The sequence below is a fragment of the Sitodiplosis mosellana genome, unplaced genomic scaffold (assembly GCF_009176505.1).
Source record: "Sitodiplosis mosellana isolate CC-2019 unplaced genomic scaffold, AAFC_SMos_1.0 Smas_scaffold_6165, whole genome shotgun sequence".
In the NCBI taxonomy this organism is placed as follows: domain Eukaryota; kingdom Metazoa; phylum Arthropoda; class Insecta; order Diptera; family Cecidomyiidae; genus Sitodiplosis; species Sitodiplosis mosellana.
In genome coordinates, this window is record NW_022601406.1 from 192851 (window position 1) to 211067 (window position 18217).

The 18217-nt window shown below is 36.7% G+C and overlaps 1 protein-coding gene across 3 annotated transcripts in view; it reads left to right on the forward strand.

The window, feature by feature from the left end:
* Nucleotides 1-3409: 3409 nt before the first annotated feature.
* The window catches only part of LOC129574618 (paired box protein Pax-6), a 44678-nt gene continuing 29870 nt past the window's right edge, over nucleotides 3410-18217 (forward strand). The window contains exons 1-4 of one of the 3 annotated variants that reach the window (XM_055456856.1): nucleotides 3410-4049; nucleotides 5349-5738; nucleotides 8641-8685; nucleotides 16702-17048. In XM_055456856.1, coding sequence (XP_055312831.1) covers nucleotides 5660-5738; nucleotides 8641-8685; nucleotides 16702-17048 — 471 coding nt within the window. In that variant the 5' untranslated portion in view covers nucleotides 3410-4049; nucleotides 5349-5659. Of the gene's footprint in view, nucleotides 4050-5348; nucleotides 5739-8640; nucleotides 8686-16337; nucleotides 16368-16701; nucleotides 17049-18217 lie in introns of those variants that run through there. The other 2 variants (XM_055456857.1, XM_055456858.1) reach the window with 2 other exon arrangements.

The window sequence follows — 18217 nt, forward strand, 5'->3', positions numbered from 1 at the left end:
TTACAAACAAAAAAAAAAACAAAACAAAAATCCCCATAACTAATGTATTGGCAATGTAAAAATAAATGGCGAACATTTTACATTTCTTATGGTCTGTATACTACAGATTGCGGTGAAAAAATGCAATGCATAGAATTCAGCCGCTGACCCAGCCAGAATGTTTTCAGTTAGCTAGCTGACATTAGCCAAATACATTGTCTGCTCAAGCCGGAGCCACCTTCTACAGATCCACTTAGATGAGACGAAGCCAACAAATCATCGAACCCGACCATAAGTCAAACTAACCGAAATCTGATGAAGTACCACAAACATTGTTTATACGAACCATATGCACCACGCTCGATGGCGCGTGTACTCGGATTAGAGAATTAGAATATTTTCGAAAGTTTTGACGACGAAGAGACCGTGCATCGAGGGCAAGTAGTTTCGAGTTAAAACGCCATTCTTTTCGGTTATTCTCATAGTTTAGACTTGTCAAACTTTGGAATGCAGATGCCGAATTGCATGCAAAATTTTCCTCAAATTTAGGGAAAATAACAACAATATTGCTTGCATCACAATGAACCAAGGCAATAATTCTTGCTTTCAAGAAAATTCAAATCAATCCCTTGTTCTAGTATTGGTTTCATCGAAATTACAGCGTTTCAGACTCTGTAATATAGACGAAATTTCAATACTTATCAATTGTTACTTGCTTTCAATTTCGATTAATAGAAATTCCCTGAAGAAGAATTCATGAAGGTATTTTTTTCATCAGCAAATATGGTAGCCATTCATTTTTTGTATTGGCATGTTGAAGTTGGAAATTGTGAATTTTTAGATTCTGCTCATTCTGGGCACACAAACTAGGCATCTTTCTTCATTCATCTAATTCTATGCTTTTTACTGAGGCCAACATTAGTTTATTTGATTTTTTGATCTAATACAGATCCTTTACAATAATCGTTTATCTTAAATTGTTTCATATATGCATACGAATCTTAAATCTTCAACCAATTTAATTCAAAATCATTTTATTTTAGCTCTAAACCAATTGGTTTTTCGTACTTTGAACAGCCATCTTCTTTAGAAAAAGTTCTCTTCAAATCAAAAATGCTCACAGAAACTCGATTGAAATGCCATCTCTCTCTATCTCTGAGTTTCCCGTCTGCCGTTTTTCTTCATTAAAAATGCAATTATCAAAGTATTTGATCAATTGTACGAATAATATTCCCTTCATTTCCATTCAAGTATATTTTGTGTTTCAAAATCCAAAAAGTGCCTCTGTTTCTTATTATTGGATGTGACTCTTTTTTTTCTAAATAAGTTTTAAACGTAAACAATAACACATCCTTTAGATTTGACTTGTGAAAAATGCAATTAAATAAAATTACAACAATTACACGGAAAATGGTCCGTGAAGGAGAGAGAAAAAAAGGCCCGAATCGAAAAACGCACGATGATGAAGAGTGCTACGAGAAATGATGAAGTAACATGGTATGAAATGGAATCGATCGATTTGACTTGATTCGTAAACTGCAGAGCAAATGCTTGCGCAATGCCATTTCGAATGAAATATGGATATGGACACGCCCATTGAAAGGTTGTTGCATTCCACTTTCGGCTGCTCGGCGCTGAGCTGTTCCGTTGGTTCAACATGTAAAACGTAAATTGACGCGCACACACAATGACGAACGGCCGCCCAAGAATTGCTTCTTTAGCACAGCGCACAATGTTCTATCCCACCTTGTTTGGTTGTGTGTGCGTGCATGTGTGTGAGTTGCGCGTGTGTGTGCGCGACCGAGCGATGGGTTTGTATGTTGTCGAGTACAATGGTGCCCGTAGCCAGGAAGCAAAGCATCGACAACACTCGAAACAACATCATTGGAGTAAAACCGTGTTTGGCATTACATTAAACGCAGCATCTCTCGAATCGCGAGCATCACTTTGATTCGTTTGCGAGTGTGCGTGCCCTCGCGCGCGTTCTTTCTCTCTCTCTCTCTCTCTCTCTCTCTCTCTCTCTCTCGCAACAACGAATGAATGCAGTTGTTTTTATCCGTACACACATTACACGACAACCGTTTTGTTCACCTCACTCAATCGATTCTCTGGTTTCTCTGCTACGAACAACGGTTTTATCGATGCAAAAATCGGAGGCAATGATCATAGGAAACGAGAACGAACAATTCGTTTTATTTAGCTTCGCCTCGAGTTTGGCCATAAAAATTCACGTTAACACCGTATAAAAATTTCACCTCAGCAAAAAATGTCGGTAAATGTGCTAAAAATAGCCGAATTTCGATCTAAATACATCCTGAAAAATAAACACAAACATGAAAATGCCAAATGAAGGAAAAAATCCAAATTAGTAAAATGTCAAAGTTAAAATTTGTGGACATTTTCCAATTTCAGGCATATTTTGATTGAAGAAAATTCATTAAATCAATGTGATGTTTGATGAAATTCATGGTGTTGTTGTTGACAAAAATCTGATGAGTTTTCTATGCATATATTATTGTTGTTGACCAATTGTTCTCTAATAAAAATCTAACTAAATCATCTCATTTGCATTTTGATTATGGTTCAACGGTCTGTGTTGATAGATACGCTGCTAATCGCTGTAGCATCCGTTTTTCCAATACGGAAACGTCGTTATGAATCTAATTGGAGAAATAAACAAAAGCAATGAAGTAAATTCTTATTGCTTATTGTTCGATTGGCATCGATCTCAACAGCAAAAAAAAAAGTTCGATCTTCCTTTGTCGAAAAACGAAACGAGCAAAACAGAAGACTGTGAAAAAAAAATCGTTTAGTGGGTCAAGGAAAAAAAGCGATAGAAAAGAAAGGGAAAAAAACGGTCCAGCCATGGGACAGTTTTCGTTAGTAATAATTGTAAATTGTGAATTTTCCAATGGTTTGCTCCGCTGATTTGGTATTCCTGTTTGATGTGCGCGGCTGGCAAAAGTATCGTTTATGAGCATATTCATAATTTTTGTTTCTCTCTCTCTCTCTCTCTCTCTCTCTCTCTCTCTCTCTCCCTCCTTCTCTGTCTCTATCTCTCATTCGCTCTCGCTCGACAGCAGCATTTTGGTAAACATTTGAGACTGTTGCTTTGGCCTGCGTAAATCTTGATTCATGTACGCTTCCTCCGGTTCGCCTTTTCCATACACACAGCCGAGCACATGGTTCTCACACTTATACACTCGTACACGCAACACTCACACATGCACTCAAGCCCGTGTTCTATCGACGAGTAGCGGCAATCACTGCAGCAGCAGCAGAAGTAGAACCAACAACACATTCGATGCTAACATCAACACCCAGAAAATGTGTACACACATATAGCCAAGCACACAGTGATTGTGAGTGGAGTACACACATCGCCTTTCGGGTCTCTGGTCCCGCTCTCAATGTGTGATTCAATTATTTTGTTTCTGTTCTCGGCAATGAACGAGCACGCAAACACGGACCTTGTTTGTAGTGCGTTTTTGTTTCGTTATTTCAGTGCGTCCCGTGCCGTTTCATGTGTGCGCTTTTTTATTCGCCCATTCGGTTTTTTCGTACAAAACAGAAAAATTCAGTGTTTGCCGCAGCGGCTGAGCTGCTGTTAGTGTGTTTTGGTTTTTTTCCCCCATCAAATTCCACACAATGAATAATCATTGAAAATTTGAACAACATTTGCATCGTTAATTGCTATTCAATTAATGATGGACAACGATCGGAAATTGTGACAAGAAAAAAGTAAACAAACGAATGTGTGGCAAAAAAGAGAATAAGTGTGCATGTGCATCGATCAGTGAGAGCTTTTAACAATAAACAAAACAAACCATTTCAAGGATTTTGATCGAGAAAAAAAAAATTAGATCGAACTCAATGAAAAAACAAAACAAAAACAAATCAAGCGTTTCGTAATTATTCTGTGATTTTGATTATGATAAAAAGTGTGAATACGTTTCAAAGCAACCAATTATTTTGCGGATTATCCCATTTCTCAACTGACTCAAGTCTTTCACCTTATATATGAATTTCAACCACCTCTTTCCCATTTTACAAGGAAGCAATTTTTAATGGTTAGTCATCGCAATTTCTTGAAAATTTATTTGTATATATAGTTAAATATACGTAGTTGTAAAACCATTTGAAATTCGTTTCAATCAGGGTGAATTTTCGTTGCAAAATTGATCATAAATAGTGTTAAGCGAATCGAGAATAGTTTTGATTGATTAAATGTTTAATAATTCAATAGATTTTTTGATATAATGAAAAAATGAATAGATTAAAACACTTCGTTGCTCTGCTTATTAGAACAGCAAAAATTGGATTGTAGACATAAGTAGAATGATCAAGATATTTAGAAACGAAATGAATCAATAACCCAATGAATACAGTATTCCAACAAATCTTTTTTCTTAAAAATTGAAGTTATTCGAATCAAAAGCTGTCGAAAAAGCAGTTCCTTACACTTTCAATTATTATTCAATTGACATTAGTCAAACGTCTTTCAACAAAATCGATTAAATAATCGAAAAGAATATGGTAAATTTCAAATGAAATTTTAACGTCGCGAAAAAAAATATATGCTCAAATGCAGATGTAGCACAATTTGACAGATATACCAAATTTATTTCACAAGGAACGTCTCATTAACGGCATATAAACGAGATTGATTTAAGTAATTCACACATTTAGAATTGGACATTTACAAAAAAAGACTCAATCTATATCTTTCAAAGATAATAATCTTTGTGTATAACACTGTGATGAAAATCTAGTATTAGATGTCAATTTGATAAGATTTCATTTTTAATTTTTGCGTAGAAGACATATTGTGCGTTGAAATGTATCACCTTAGAGAGTAAAAAGATCAATCGCAGGTTTTGAATAATAGAATCTGAATTCGAAGTTGATTGAGCAGGTAAAATACAATCAAAATATCAGAAAATGTTGACGCATTCATTTATTATTTAAAATACTAAAAATGGGTTAGATAAGAAAGCCAAAAAGTGTTGTTTGGATTTTCGAAATTGAATTTCGCGTCTTTTTAAGCACGGCTTTACCAGTTGAAAAGTGTTAAATATTGAGAGTATTAAAGAGAGATATAAAGTAGAATCCAAATTTTAGCCATGTTGAGCAATTGGGCGGATTAATGTGAATGGAATTATCAGCAATAAAGAATTGTTATGTAACAATTTGATAAACGGCGATTAACAATTGCATTTATTGAATAAACGCAGAACACTAAATTATATAACCATGGAAATGAATAATGTATTTGTATTAGGACACATAAGAATATGATCTATAAGCATAAGATTTCATTTGTAACATTAATTTCTTATCGCTTTTTTCATTTTTTTTATCTATTTCAGTCGATAAAAGAGTACGTGCATTGAGGAGAGATTAAGAGAAAAAAATGACAAGTCATCGTAATAATCATCATAACTAGAGCATCGAATGAATTCAATTGTAGTGTGAAATGAAAATAGTCAAAAATCTGTTGAATAAATTGACTGCTAAGCAAAAGTAAAAAATTACGACAAACAGTGTGAATTGAACTGAAAGGATTCGGAAAAAGAGTCCAAAGGAACAATACGAGAAAAAAAGAGACAGTTTTTGTTCAGTGTCGCAGTGAAATAGAAAATTCGTCAAGATTTTCGCGTTACAATCAACACCAGCGGCCATGATGGGGGCATCAGTGACTCCCTGGCCAGGAACCACAATGATGGACCGTGTCACATTGGATGACATCCCACATAAAGGTAAAAGCACATATTCAAACACACATTTATCCGTTATAATTAATCGAGTTTGAAGCATTCAGAGAGTCTACAGAGGCTAGAATCATATCAAAGAACCAGGGAATTTAATTTTGATTTAAAAAAATAAAAAACGCAAATTCGATTTTAAATCGTAAAAAGACAAAAAAAAATCTATCTTCGAAAGAGAAAAAAAAACAGCAAAATCCAAACTATTTGCAATTGATATAAATCAGATGCTTGAGAAAGTGATTTTCGATTGACCTTTTCGCCAGCCGTTGTGATTTCTTAATTCAATTTTCTTCTTGAAGATAAAATCAATCGATTCATGCAAATTCTTTTCGCTTCGGCATTCCAAACCCTTTTCCTTATCTCGTTGTGCCTGCGTAAAGCCGACGAGCAATAGCATCAGCAGTGGCAACGATTGTCCCTTGTTTTGCTACATACAAATTGCTGACTCTATATGATGGCGTCCAATTCTGCATGAAAATGTGCTCTTGATTGTTTTTTCGCTAGTCCATTCGATTTCGAACATGCAGAAAACCCCTTTGGTGAAAACTTGTCCATTCCCCGAAAAGGGGCAGCCGAAAAATCGCTTTTAAATTGAAAACGTTTATAACTTTATCTTTGTTTGTTCTTTCGGACGCAACGAAATCGACCGTAAGTTTCTCGTATGCACGGCCATTCAAAGTGGCCGTTGGCAAACAACAACTATCGGCTGCGTGTGCATGCTGTAATTCATTACAGAGCACATTCAATGGGATTGAATCGAAATTTATGTGTTTCAAGTCGGCAATATTTTTTGATGATGCCCAGTTAAACCAATTACGTATTTATTCACTCCACATTGAGTATAAATTAACGATTTTCTTATTTTGCTTAAATATTTCCCAATAATAATTTCTTTGCCATTTCAATTGTGTGTCGTCAATATCTGTCGACTCGAACAGTCTCATCTTGAGCCTCTCAAGTTGAAAGAGAATGTTTTGAATAAAAAAAATGGGAATGTTTATGCAAAACGAACGCTGTTGCATCGCATTTCAAACAAATGCCAAACTGATCAAGAAATGGATCTGCGAACGTGTTTATGTGTGTGTGCGTGTTGTCTAGCGAAACCGACGTTTCTTTTTATATCAGTAAACTGAAAAGCCGTTGTGTGCATACATAATTTTGTTTCTTCTTCTTTGCAATGTTTCATCTGGATAAACAAACCGGGATATATGGAACAAACCGAACACACAAACAAACACCTTAAATCGTCTTCGGCGAACAAACATTTGCGGAAATGACAACACAGACATGAAAAAAAAGAACAGACACTCTCAACCAACCCACATCATCCTCATGATATTTGCATGGAGTGTGTGTTTGTGCGCTTTTTTGCGTAAAAAATATTCAATCAATAATGTGTATCACGGCGTCTTGTTTGTTTGATGTTTTCCGAAGGAGTCATTTGAATATTGTATGCAAAATCCTACAGTTGAAGTTTTTTTCTCTCTCGGTTTATTTACGGCGGCGACCACCGATATCAATGTAAAAGAAAAGATCAATAAAAATACAGAGGAAAACGAAGTCATGAGTTGAGCATCGATTGAATATTCGAACGGCGTGTGATTAGTCGCCTCTTTGCCTCCTTTTGAAGTCAACACACTTTTGAGGGTGTTTCCATCGAATTCTAATGAAATTAAAAGATGACAGCACTTTTTGCGACACATTTCAATCGATCCCATTCGCAGACACATTTGCATCGCGACGAAGAAGTTTTCGAGCTCAAAATTGGGATTGTCATGAATCGTGGACTGGAAAACTGCATAAGCGTAGCGTTTTGAGAGTTTGAACATAGAATATAAATGATGTGAAAACACACTCTGTGATTGTTTTTATTCTAGACTCTTTTAAGGATATTCTTAAGTGCGAACAGAAGCAAATCAAATCCGTTTTTTGTAGAACATTTTTACGTATTTTTGAATCGATTCCAAAACGATGAACCATTTTATTTGAATTTTAGGTTGTTTTTTGAAAGTTGAATAGATTTTTTTACAAATATTTCAAACATATATATTCGAAATCATTTCATTATCAAATTAGACAAAATATAAAATAATTGCACCGTTTTTGCCTGTAGAGTTGCAAAAATTGAATCGAAATGGTCATTTTGATCAGTTCAAGGGAATCGAAATAGAAAAATTGATGAAATGTGGTTTAAAATTTAAGCGTATTTTTCCTAAAAATTGGTTGAAAAAAAAAACGTTATTAAGGATCTATCCTAGGCGTCTGATCATGGCCAAAAGTCGCAAAATTTATGCGCCAGCTAAGATGTGTGAATGGAATAAAAACGGTTGCTTAAAGAGTGAAGTCGCAAATTAACAGATGGAATAGAAATTGAAATTAAGGTGAAATCAAAGCGATTGAAGTTGAAATTCAAAATTCAAAGAGCAGTCCAAGACCCAAATTGATGTGCGATTTATGATAAAGCCATACATGCATTTAAATGTATTTAAATCCTGATTTGAAGAAAACAAAAACAAAATTTTTTATAGAATCAAATGATAACAACACATTCACGATGAACAAATTAATTTTTCTCTGTTTTTCTCTTCTCTCTATCTCTCTCTTTCTTCCACATCTGTGCTTCTGTGTGTGTGTGTTTTGAAACAATCGGGATGCAAAATCAAAAAAAAAAAAAAAAAAATCTGTGTGCGCACATGTCAAATCTCTTCTCACTGCTGGCATCAATGGCGCGCGCGCTCAACTTAACTTCATTACGCAATGACCAATATTGGCCGAAAAAAATTGAAAAAAAACAATGAAAACAATTTGAACTAAACGAAACGAAAAAATGCACACACAAAAATCAATCTTTGCATCAACAACAACAACAACCGTACACAAACTAAACAAACAGCACGAGTCCAATACCAGATGTCGGCTGAATTTCAACCAGATTCAAGTAAGTAAATCCATCATGCAACATTCCAAACACAATCAAAAAAATCAAATTTTTATAAAAAAAAAGAAAACTTTTAACGTCTTATTGTTAAGCAAAGGAACGAAGAAAACTAACAATTTTGCATGAACCAAAACCAAAATACAAAACAAACAAAAATAAATACACATATCGTAATCATGGCACACGGCCGTTCCAAGCACACATTCTTACATTCACACCAGAAACATTGAGAGAGAGAGAGAGAGAGAGAGAGAGAGAGAGAGAGGGAAAAAATCAATATCTTTCGGACAAAATCACAAAATCCCATTTAAAGAATGACGAGAAAAAAAAGCGAGATCCATAAATTGCCATTGAATGTTGCTTTATTTCTTTCTGTACCTTGAAAGCGTATTTGTTGTAAATACAATGATGCAAAAGGTGATCGGTTTTTTGTTTGTTTGTTTGTTTGAGCACGAGCACACGAATCAGAGGGATTTTTCACTTGAAAATGTGAGCGAAAGAAAATAAAAATCAATCAAAATTTTCGAATCACGGTCAAAATTAATGTACTTCTTTCTGTTGTTGTTGACCGATTCAAAAACTTACGCCTGCTGCACAGGCCGGATTGATCCGGCCGAAGATTTTCGCAAAAATCGTTAATCTAAAAAAAAAACGAACCAAACGATGTTTCCACTGTTGTTGTTTTTTTCTCGTGACAATATCCGATTGTTGTTAATTTTTTTGTGTGGATTTCCTTAAGATCTTCTATCCGGTGCGGACGATGACGACCAAAAAACCGATCCCAAAATCAAACAAATAGTTGCAATGAGCCGCAATTTTTTCCCCATTTCGCTCTTTGCATTTTGGATGCAGTGACGTTTTCGCAACGAGTGGCTTTATTGATTTTTTTGTCGTGTCCACAAAACCGAAAACAACGTCTCTATATATGAATCGGTTTGGATAGCAAAGGATACGTTTGCATAATTAGAACATTCAATGAAATTTGAAACGTCGATGGGATTTTTTTTTTCATTTCGTTGTTCATCTTCTTCGTCATGTCTTGGCATTGAGTGCATCTCTTGTCTGATGATTTTGAGGTAACCGAAAAAAAAGGAAAAAAAACTACTCAGAAGATTGGCCGCATGTAAAATAGACGAGACAACAGATTGCAAGCCAATGAGAGAATAGAAGCACACCAAGAGCGACGAAAATACAGAGAAGCTCAGAACCAGAGAGAAAGAGTCAGAGCAAGAGAGAGAGAGAGAGATCGAGAGAGCGCCTGGTCTCGGTGAGAAGATATGATAGCAACCAGGTCGCATCCAGTGACAAGCGCATTAAAACTACTCTCCTGTAAAATTTAAACGAACGACAGACACACACACTCACTCACAAGGAGTGAAGAAGGCGAAAAAAAATTAAATAGAATTTTCAAAAAACTGAAACATCAAATCACAATGGCATTAAAGCTGAGCAAAACCGAACTGCGCTTCATTTTTTTCTTTTTTCTTCGGATTTTTTCCGCTCATTTTTCTGTTGTTTGTTTTTGATGACGGAGAGATGATGATGCGAAAAGGAATCGAATACGCGATGATTATACGTGAGTGTGTGTGAGTTCGTACGCCCGTTTTATTAATGTCTTAGCCACAAAATCTCGCGTTACTCGTTCCAAAGCGAGACGTCAGAGCGGACAAAACATGAGCGTACAACGTACATCGCAACAGATTTAAACGAACAGTATCCACACACAAGAATGTTCCTGCCGCAGAGCATTTGACAGCTCGAACGAAGCTGAAACAGCAGATACGAAAAAAATATATATTAACAACACACAACAAACCAGCCAGGCAGAGGAGATAAACGAACAGCGGAAAAAAATGACATAGAGACTCAAAGCAATAAACAGATAGAAAAAAAATTGTCGTTTATGTTCGGTTCGTGTTCATTCTTCTTTTCTCATTTGTGCCTTGAATTTTTTTCTTGCTGCCGCTGCTGCTGTTGTCGCCACTCCGGTGTTGTCTCTCATTTTCGTTGCTCGGATTTCATTTGCAGTTGTTGTAATTTTCTCTTTCTTTCAATCGGTATCGCCTGGCAATGTGTGTTGTGTGGTGCCTCGTTTTTATCACTATTGTTCCCAGTTTTGTGCAATGCCATTCGGAATATACGACGACGACGGTGTTGTCGTGGATTTTACAATACGCGAGAGCAGGCGCGCGCGCGCCCAACGCGCTCACATTTTCTCGGTTGGGCGCTTCGACTCGACGCTCTTCTGCTCTCGCTCTCTCGTTCACTCGCTCATCAATTGTTTTCGTATGTGTTCGTGTGTGCCCAACATACACGTTCGGGCGTACTTATAGCATTTTAGTATTTATGTCAGTATACCATTTGATGCGTAAGCTAATTTATGTTGACATTTTTGAGGTATGCCACACCGAATCATTTGGTTGGATGACTATGGTCACTAGCACACACACATACCATGGCAATATCTGTCTCTCGTGCACGCTCTTCACTCGATCGCTGTCTCGCTCGTTCGGCCGACATTCGCTCTCTATCTTACACACTCGCCCGCTCGCCATCAACCGAACACTTGGTTGTAGATATACACATTTTCTCGCCGGAGATTCCACATGCTTACGGTTTTGCATTTCGGAATAGACACAATCATGCACTCTGTACCTTTTGTTATTTGAATCTTGTAATCAGTCGAACTTCGATCTGGTTGCATTGTGATCGCTATTGCGCACACCCGAGCACACACACACACACACACTGCATCTCATGCCATGATCAATTGCAAAATCGGGATAAAAGTCAATACACATACTGAATCGCCCCATCGCAAAGCGATCGGTGTTGCTGCTGCCGCTGCTTCATTTCAAGCCGTTCGGTTGTTGTTCACCTTATTTTTTACAACGCAATTGCAACTAGTAGCTGTATGCGTCTGAAATGTTGATGGAACCGAGCAAAAAGGAACGCACAGCGACTGTCGAAAAATAAAGAGAAAATAATAGAAATACCGAAAAAAATACAGCCAACCAACCAGCAACAACATCACACACGATCACAAGAAAATGAAGCCTCACAAATTCTTGTCAGTTCCTTGAATTTCGCGCCGGACGAAATGCCAAGACATGATTTTTATTTCTCGATCGAAAATTGAACGAAAAAAAAATCCTGCTTCTGTTTTTCTGCAAGTGCTTTATGAAACGGACATCATCTGCCATATGGCCCATGTAATGTTCTCAGGTTTAATCACGACACACACACACACACACACACACACACACACAAGAAGCAAATAAATGGCAGATAATTGAAATGTTAAGCCAAAACCTGATTCGGAAAATGTATGTACCTCCCGTTCATTGATCTCGTTTGCATCGACGAAGACGAAAATTGACCAGAGTAAAAAAGCAAACAAACAAAACAATGCCGTGACCGATTTCATTCGATCGTGTGATCCACAGGAATTCAAGCTACTCACACTGATTTCAATTGAAATTATTCACAATTTACAACGCCTGTTCAAATTCCAATTTGCAGTACACACATCGAGTTGTTGTTCTTTTTTTTTCACCGGACCCAACTAGGCTGATATTGACATGAGCTAGTATGTACCTCTCTGTGTGTGTATGCGTGCGTTTCTGTGTGTGGCACAGCAACTTAACATGTGTCAGCTTTTCATCATCTAATCATTTCGAACAATCTCGAATAATTATTATATTAGAAATTAGATAGTTTATCCGTATAGATCAACTCGTCATTTGTTATTTACGTGGTACACGTTTAAACGTATTCAATGTTTCAGTGTTGTTGTTTTTTTCCTCTTCATTTTCATTCGATGATATCATGTCGTTGGTAATTCAAAATGATTTTTCTATTTGATTTAGATTCATTAAAATATCGATTACATCGAATCTATCGGACAGCCCGTTCAAAATTAAACCTGTCCAATTCGAAATGTTCCATGACAAACGTCTTCGTTTCTCTCGTCGTAACATTGTTGTAATCGAATCGCGGAATGAAGTTTTTGTCGCCAAATGACACAAAAATGCGGTCATAATGTGATTAGATTCGAAAATTTCGACTAGAGAATCGTTTCGAGCCGAGTAAACTAGACCATTGATTGGGTGACAATATTTTGTCGAGAGAGAAAGACAGGGGAGAGAGAGACGATCGAAAGAAGCCCATTCGTTGTTTGAAATCGATGCGCACCGACCGAAAATTAATCCATTTTTAATGAATTTTCGGGTTTGTTCTCGTTTTTTTTTCTTCTTTTTGGAAATGATGATTTTTGATACTTCTTTCGTTCCATTCATTCGATCGGTTGTTGTTTTTTCTGGTGACAACGATTAGTAGCCGCATGAGAATCAGGTGAATGCAGCGGGTCTCCGGCCCCCAAAAAAAGAAATTTAGACCGTTGACAAAGGCCACGATAAACCGACAGCCAACCAAGAGAGCAAACAGAAAAGGCAACAACAAGAAATTGACGAAGGAATGACGCGAGAGAGAGAGAGAGAAGCCATCGCTAAGACAGAAAAAAAATCCCGAACCGATGTTATGCATTATAAGGCTTAGGAAATCGGAGTTGCTTGTTGTGTGCTTTTTTTTCTTCGCCCGTCTCTAGGCTCTCTCTCTCTCTCTCTCTCTCTCTCTCTCTCTCTCTATCGGTCGCTCATGGTGCATGAAACATAAACCATTTTAATCATCGAGAAAATTTGCCATCAAATATTGGATAACGTTTCGCTTCGTCTTCGTCATTTTAACTGTCGGTCGCCAAGTTTCATGTTGATTCCATATTTTTTTTTCCTCGTCTCTTTTGGCTTTTGCATTATCCTTTAGACTCGATTTTTTTTTCTCGAACCAGAAGAAGAAAAAAACAGATCACCGCTTATAAAACAAAATATTTTTTTTTCGTTCATGAAACACAAGAGCGGAGGAAGAAAGGAGAGAGAGAGAGAGAGAGAGAGAGAGAGAAAAACAACACAGACAGAATAATATTCCATATGCTGGCCGATGACTTGTCCATTTGTCATTATCTCGTTTCAATCAGTGATGTGAAAACTTGATTTTGATCTCTTATTTGACATTGTCTTGAGATTGTGTCGTGTTTATCATTAGCGCATGTTTTTACTATTTTTCTTCTTCTTCTTCCTCTGCTTTAAATCGCAACAATAAATAATTGAGACGAGCATCGAGTCTACACACAATTACGGCGATATCGAAAATGGACGATCTATTGTGTGTGTAAAAGTGAGAGAGAAACAGTGCGATTCAGAGGACAAAAATGATGATGAATGGATAAAATGCATGCAATGTGGAAAAAAAGAAAACAAAAGTGCAAAAAACGAAAAGAAAATCAAAATGGCAAAGGAAAAAAATCCATGAAGAATATTGAAAATACGGACAGAAATGAAACAAAAAAAAATGAAAAAAATGGAGCAAAAAATGAACAAAAAATGGGTAAAGATGTCCAGAGAGAGATAGAGAGATAAAAATCATTGTCACACCGTCGCATGTGAATCATTTCCATATGAAGATTAAAATGAAGATTGCTTCAATGTTTAAAATGTCTCTTTAATCGAATTATAATGAAAAAGAGAAAAAAATGACGATTTTTTCTCAGTTTTACACTTTAAATTAAAATACCCGTGTGCAAATAAAATGACTAACAGTCACTCAGTTGTATGTAACTGTATGTAGTGATACACAACTAAAACTGGCTAAGTTGATTGAAATCATGCGTTTTGTATGGAGACAATCACGTTTAGTTATTCTTTTAGTCAGTCGACTAATTTGGGACATTTTGACGAAGATTAAACTAAAGTTAACTGCAGTTGCTTATTTTGTTCGAGAAAATCACTTTTAGTCAGTCAAAATGTCCCAAATTAATCGACTGAATAGTCAGTCAAAAATTTTCCACACGGGATAGCTTGAGATCTTGGCGACAAAGTACCACATTGATATATAATAGCAAACGTGTGATTAACTTAAAAAAAAGCCGTAGTTCGATATTCGAAGTGTTGCTGCTTGAATTGAGAGTGGATGGTACAAGGCCATCTCCTTTTCATCCGAAGCTAGACAATCTCTTTGTGTATAATCTAGTGTATATCTAGAAGAGTTAGTCGCAAGCCAAAGCCATCCGATGACAAATGATAGCAACAGACGATGAAAAATGATAAATTTGTCTATTTCACGTGTAAACAGGTGAGCTGGGCTATGTGACAGAGCCTCTGTCTGTCCAATTTTCGAGAGTCAAGCGTGTTTTTCCCGCCTGAAAATTGATTCATTTTCAATAAATAATGAGAGCGAAAAAAAACGTAATCATTTTTTTTCTCTGCATTCAAGCAGAAAAATGTGTGATTTCAACATCACAATTAGCGGTAGTAAAATCCGTCCGTATTTTTGAAAACCGCAATCGTATGGTGGATAAAAAAACATATATTAATAATCCACATTGTAGTGTTAAACATGTTTGCGTGTGTATGTTGTGTACACAACGACGCAAACAGAGACGATGACGAGCGATTTTTTTTGCTCGTTTCAAAGTGAATTTTTCAATTGAAAAACAATTGGAATGCGGTGTTGAAATAGTTTTGGTGGGATTTTTTCACCTCTGTTTGAAATTGTTAGCATATTTAATTGGGTGGCAATTTATTGGAATGTTAAAAAAAACGGAACACGAGGTATGGTATCACAGTTCACATTCGATTGTCTGTCGATGATGAAGAAAATGCAACTGAATGCAGTAACAACATTTTCGATTAACGGCCAAGTCAATCGGAATTAATATGGATGAGAGCCAAACAAAAATTGCACTATTGACTGACCAAAAAAATATGAGTGGCAATGGATGGAAATCCTTTTGATTGCATTTCAACCAGAGAGAGCGAGAGAGACAGAGAGAGGAAACAACGAAGCAAAAACTTCAAAAAAAGTTTCTTTTCAATAGATTGACTCCTATTCTTCTTCTCTTTTTTCTGTAGCTACTGCTACTATTGGTTGGAGTTAATTTAATTGCGTTTTCCGTTCGAAATAAATGCACAAATCGCAATGCCGTCGGCGATTCAAGCGTGATACTTTGTGCAAACACATAGGCATAAAACCGCAAATGTGTGTATGCGAGAGCGTGTAATTGACGTTTCTATCAGAGACGGGAAAGAAAAACAATGTTATTTGTAAAATGTGTATGTGCATGTGGAATCTGGTGGATCGCGTGTCATCTGTAACTAAAAACCCAAACAATTTTAAACCGAAAATCTGTTAAGTAAACACCCGCAACTGCGTGTCTCTCTCACACTCATTCTCTTGATCCCTCTCTCTCTCTCTCTCTCTCTCTCTCTCTCTCTCTCTCTCTCTCTCTCTCTCTCTCTCTCTATCGAAAGCACAATGAAATTAAGTTAAAGTAAACAAAGTACAAAGAGTCACGTAGAAAATCGGGCGCATCACTTGCATCATCGTTAGCTCTCTCTCTCTCTCTCTCTCTCTCTCTCTCTCTCTTTCCCTCTCTAGCTCTTGTGGTGTTCTCATAGCTGGGGATCTAACTGAAAAATCGCCATCGGCAATACGTGCGTACACCACATACATTGTATCGTTTTTGTTTCGATTTCACCCGTCAACTGCCACACATCAACACAGATTCGAATAGACAACGCAGAAAATGTGTGCACGTTGTTTTTGACATTGTGTGTGGATGGATGTTGGTGAGATTTTCGAAGCAACAAAAATCGAGACCAAAAACGCCACGCTCCATGATTATTCGATTAGCATTTGAATTAAGTTTGGCAGGCCCTCAATAATAGCCTAATTTCCTTTTGTTTCATTTCATTTTGTGTGTTTGCGTTGTCTAATTTATGCGATAAGTAACCGTCATTTCTAATCCAATGAAAATGAATCCGACTAATTGTTCATGTCTTTTCTCGTTTTTCCTTCTATTTTTTGTCTGCGTTTTGTTTAATCGTGTTGCGATCACTGTTGCTGTGTGGCGTGTGATGATGATTCATCGTGGACATAAATTCAACGACGACGATAAAACAGGTCACAGTGGAGTCAATCAATTGGGTGGTGTGTTCGTTGGCGGTCGACCGTTACCAGATTCGACGCGTCAAAAAATCGTCGAATTAGCTCACTCAGGTGCACGGCCTTGTGACATATCACGCATTCTGCAAGTATCGAACGGTTGTGTTAGTAAAATATTAGGCAGATATTATGAAACGGGCAGCATACGGCCAAGAGCCATTGGTGGTTCCAAGCCACGAGTCGCCACCGCCGAAGTTGTAAATAAAATATCACACTACAAACGCGAATGCCCAAGCATTTTTGCATGGGAAATACGCGATCGATTACTGCAAGAAGGCGCCTGCACCAATGACAACATTCCAAGCGTAAGTAGAAATTTCTTCTTTTTATCGTAATTTTTTATCAATTTTTCCGATGGCTTTTTATTCGAAATCAAATATTTTTGGGATATTTCATAATCATTATACATTTTTTTTATGGAAAAACCAATTCGAATAGTAAAATCGGTCGAATTTGTTCAGAAGAAAAAATAAATTTGAATTTGAAATATCGAAAGTTTAGCAGAAATCGAATGGTAACCAATCATCAGTTACTATTAGTAACTTACTAAACATGAGTTTAACTTAAATTAATGACCACTCGTCCTTTGAGAGTCACTTGAATTCGGAAACTAGTTTTTCAATGTCCTTAAGTTAAGGATACTCTTCTCAGTCGTTCTAGCTGCTGCAGCAGACGAGAAGACAACTTGGCAAAAACGCAATAAAAACAATGAAAATTTTTATTTTTTTATTTTTATTTTTATTAAACACCGCCAAGCTCTGGCTGAATATAATGTGGGTTTTGATTGAGGTTTGGCCGGAAAAGAGTGCAAGACTGTTACATATTTAAAATAATAAACAATTAGTAGCAATAGGTTTCGACAACTATCAGTTCTCGCCTCGTTAAAAACCTGGCTCTTTTCGTACATCATGCGGTATGATTAAAGATCACTTAAGTTAACAACAGTAAAAAGTTTAAATATTTCGCGTATTTTCATGATGAGCAATAATTTAATACTGAATTGACTAAAACGCGCAAAATTCATCACAATTTCTATTGGAGGTTCTAAATCATTTAGAAAATAGTCCATAAATCTGCGTTAAATAGCGAAAAGCATATAAAATTCCCTTAAAATAGAGTGCCAAATCCCATAAAATAGTTACAGTTGAACTGAATCTGCCCATTCCGTCGGCATAGCACATCATTTTACTCACGCACGAAGTACTCTCATTCAATCGCTGAAATCTCTATTTTGCTACGAGAATCCTAAGCGAAAGTGCTTCTTTCCCTCTTGGGCAATAAGAAATATCCGACAAACAACGTACTTGACGAAAAGTGTAGGAAAACAGGAAGCAACAACTCGAGATGCGCCAATACAAATAGTCGTCTGTGTAAATGTTTATTGCGTGTGGCTCAACTCAACAAGTTTATCAATGTCGTTGGGAATTTTTGGTGTGACGACAGAAACGAGTCGAGGTGTGAGTGTATTTGCAAC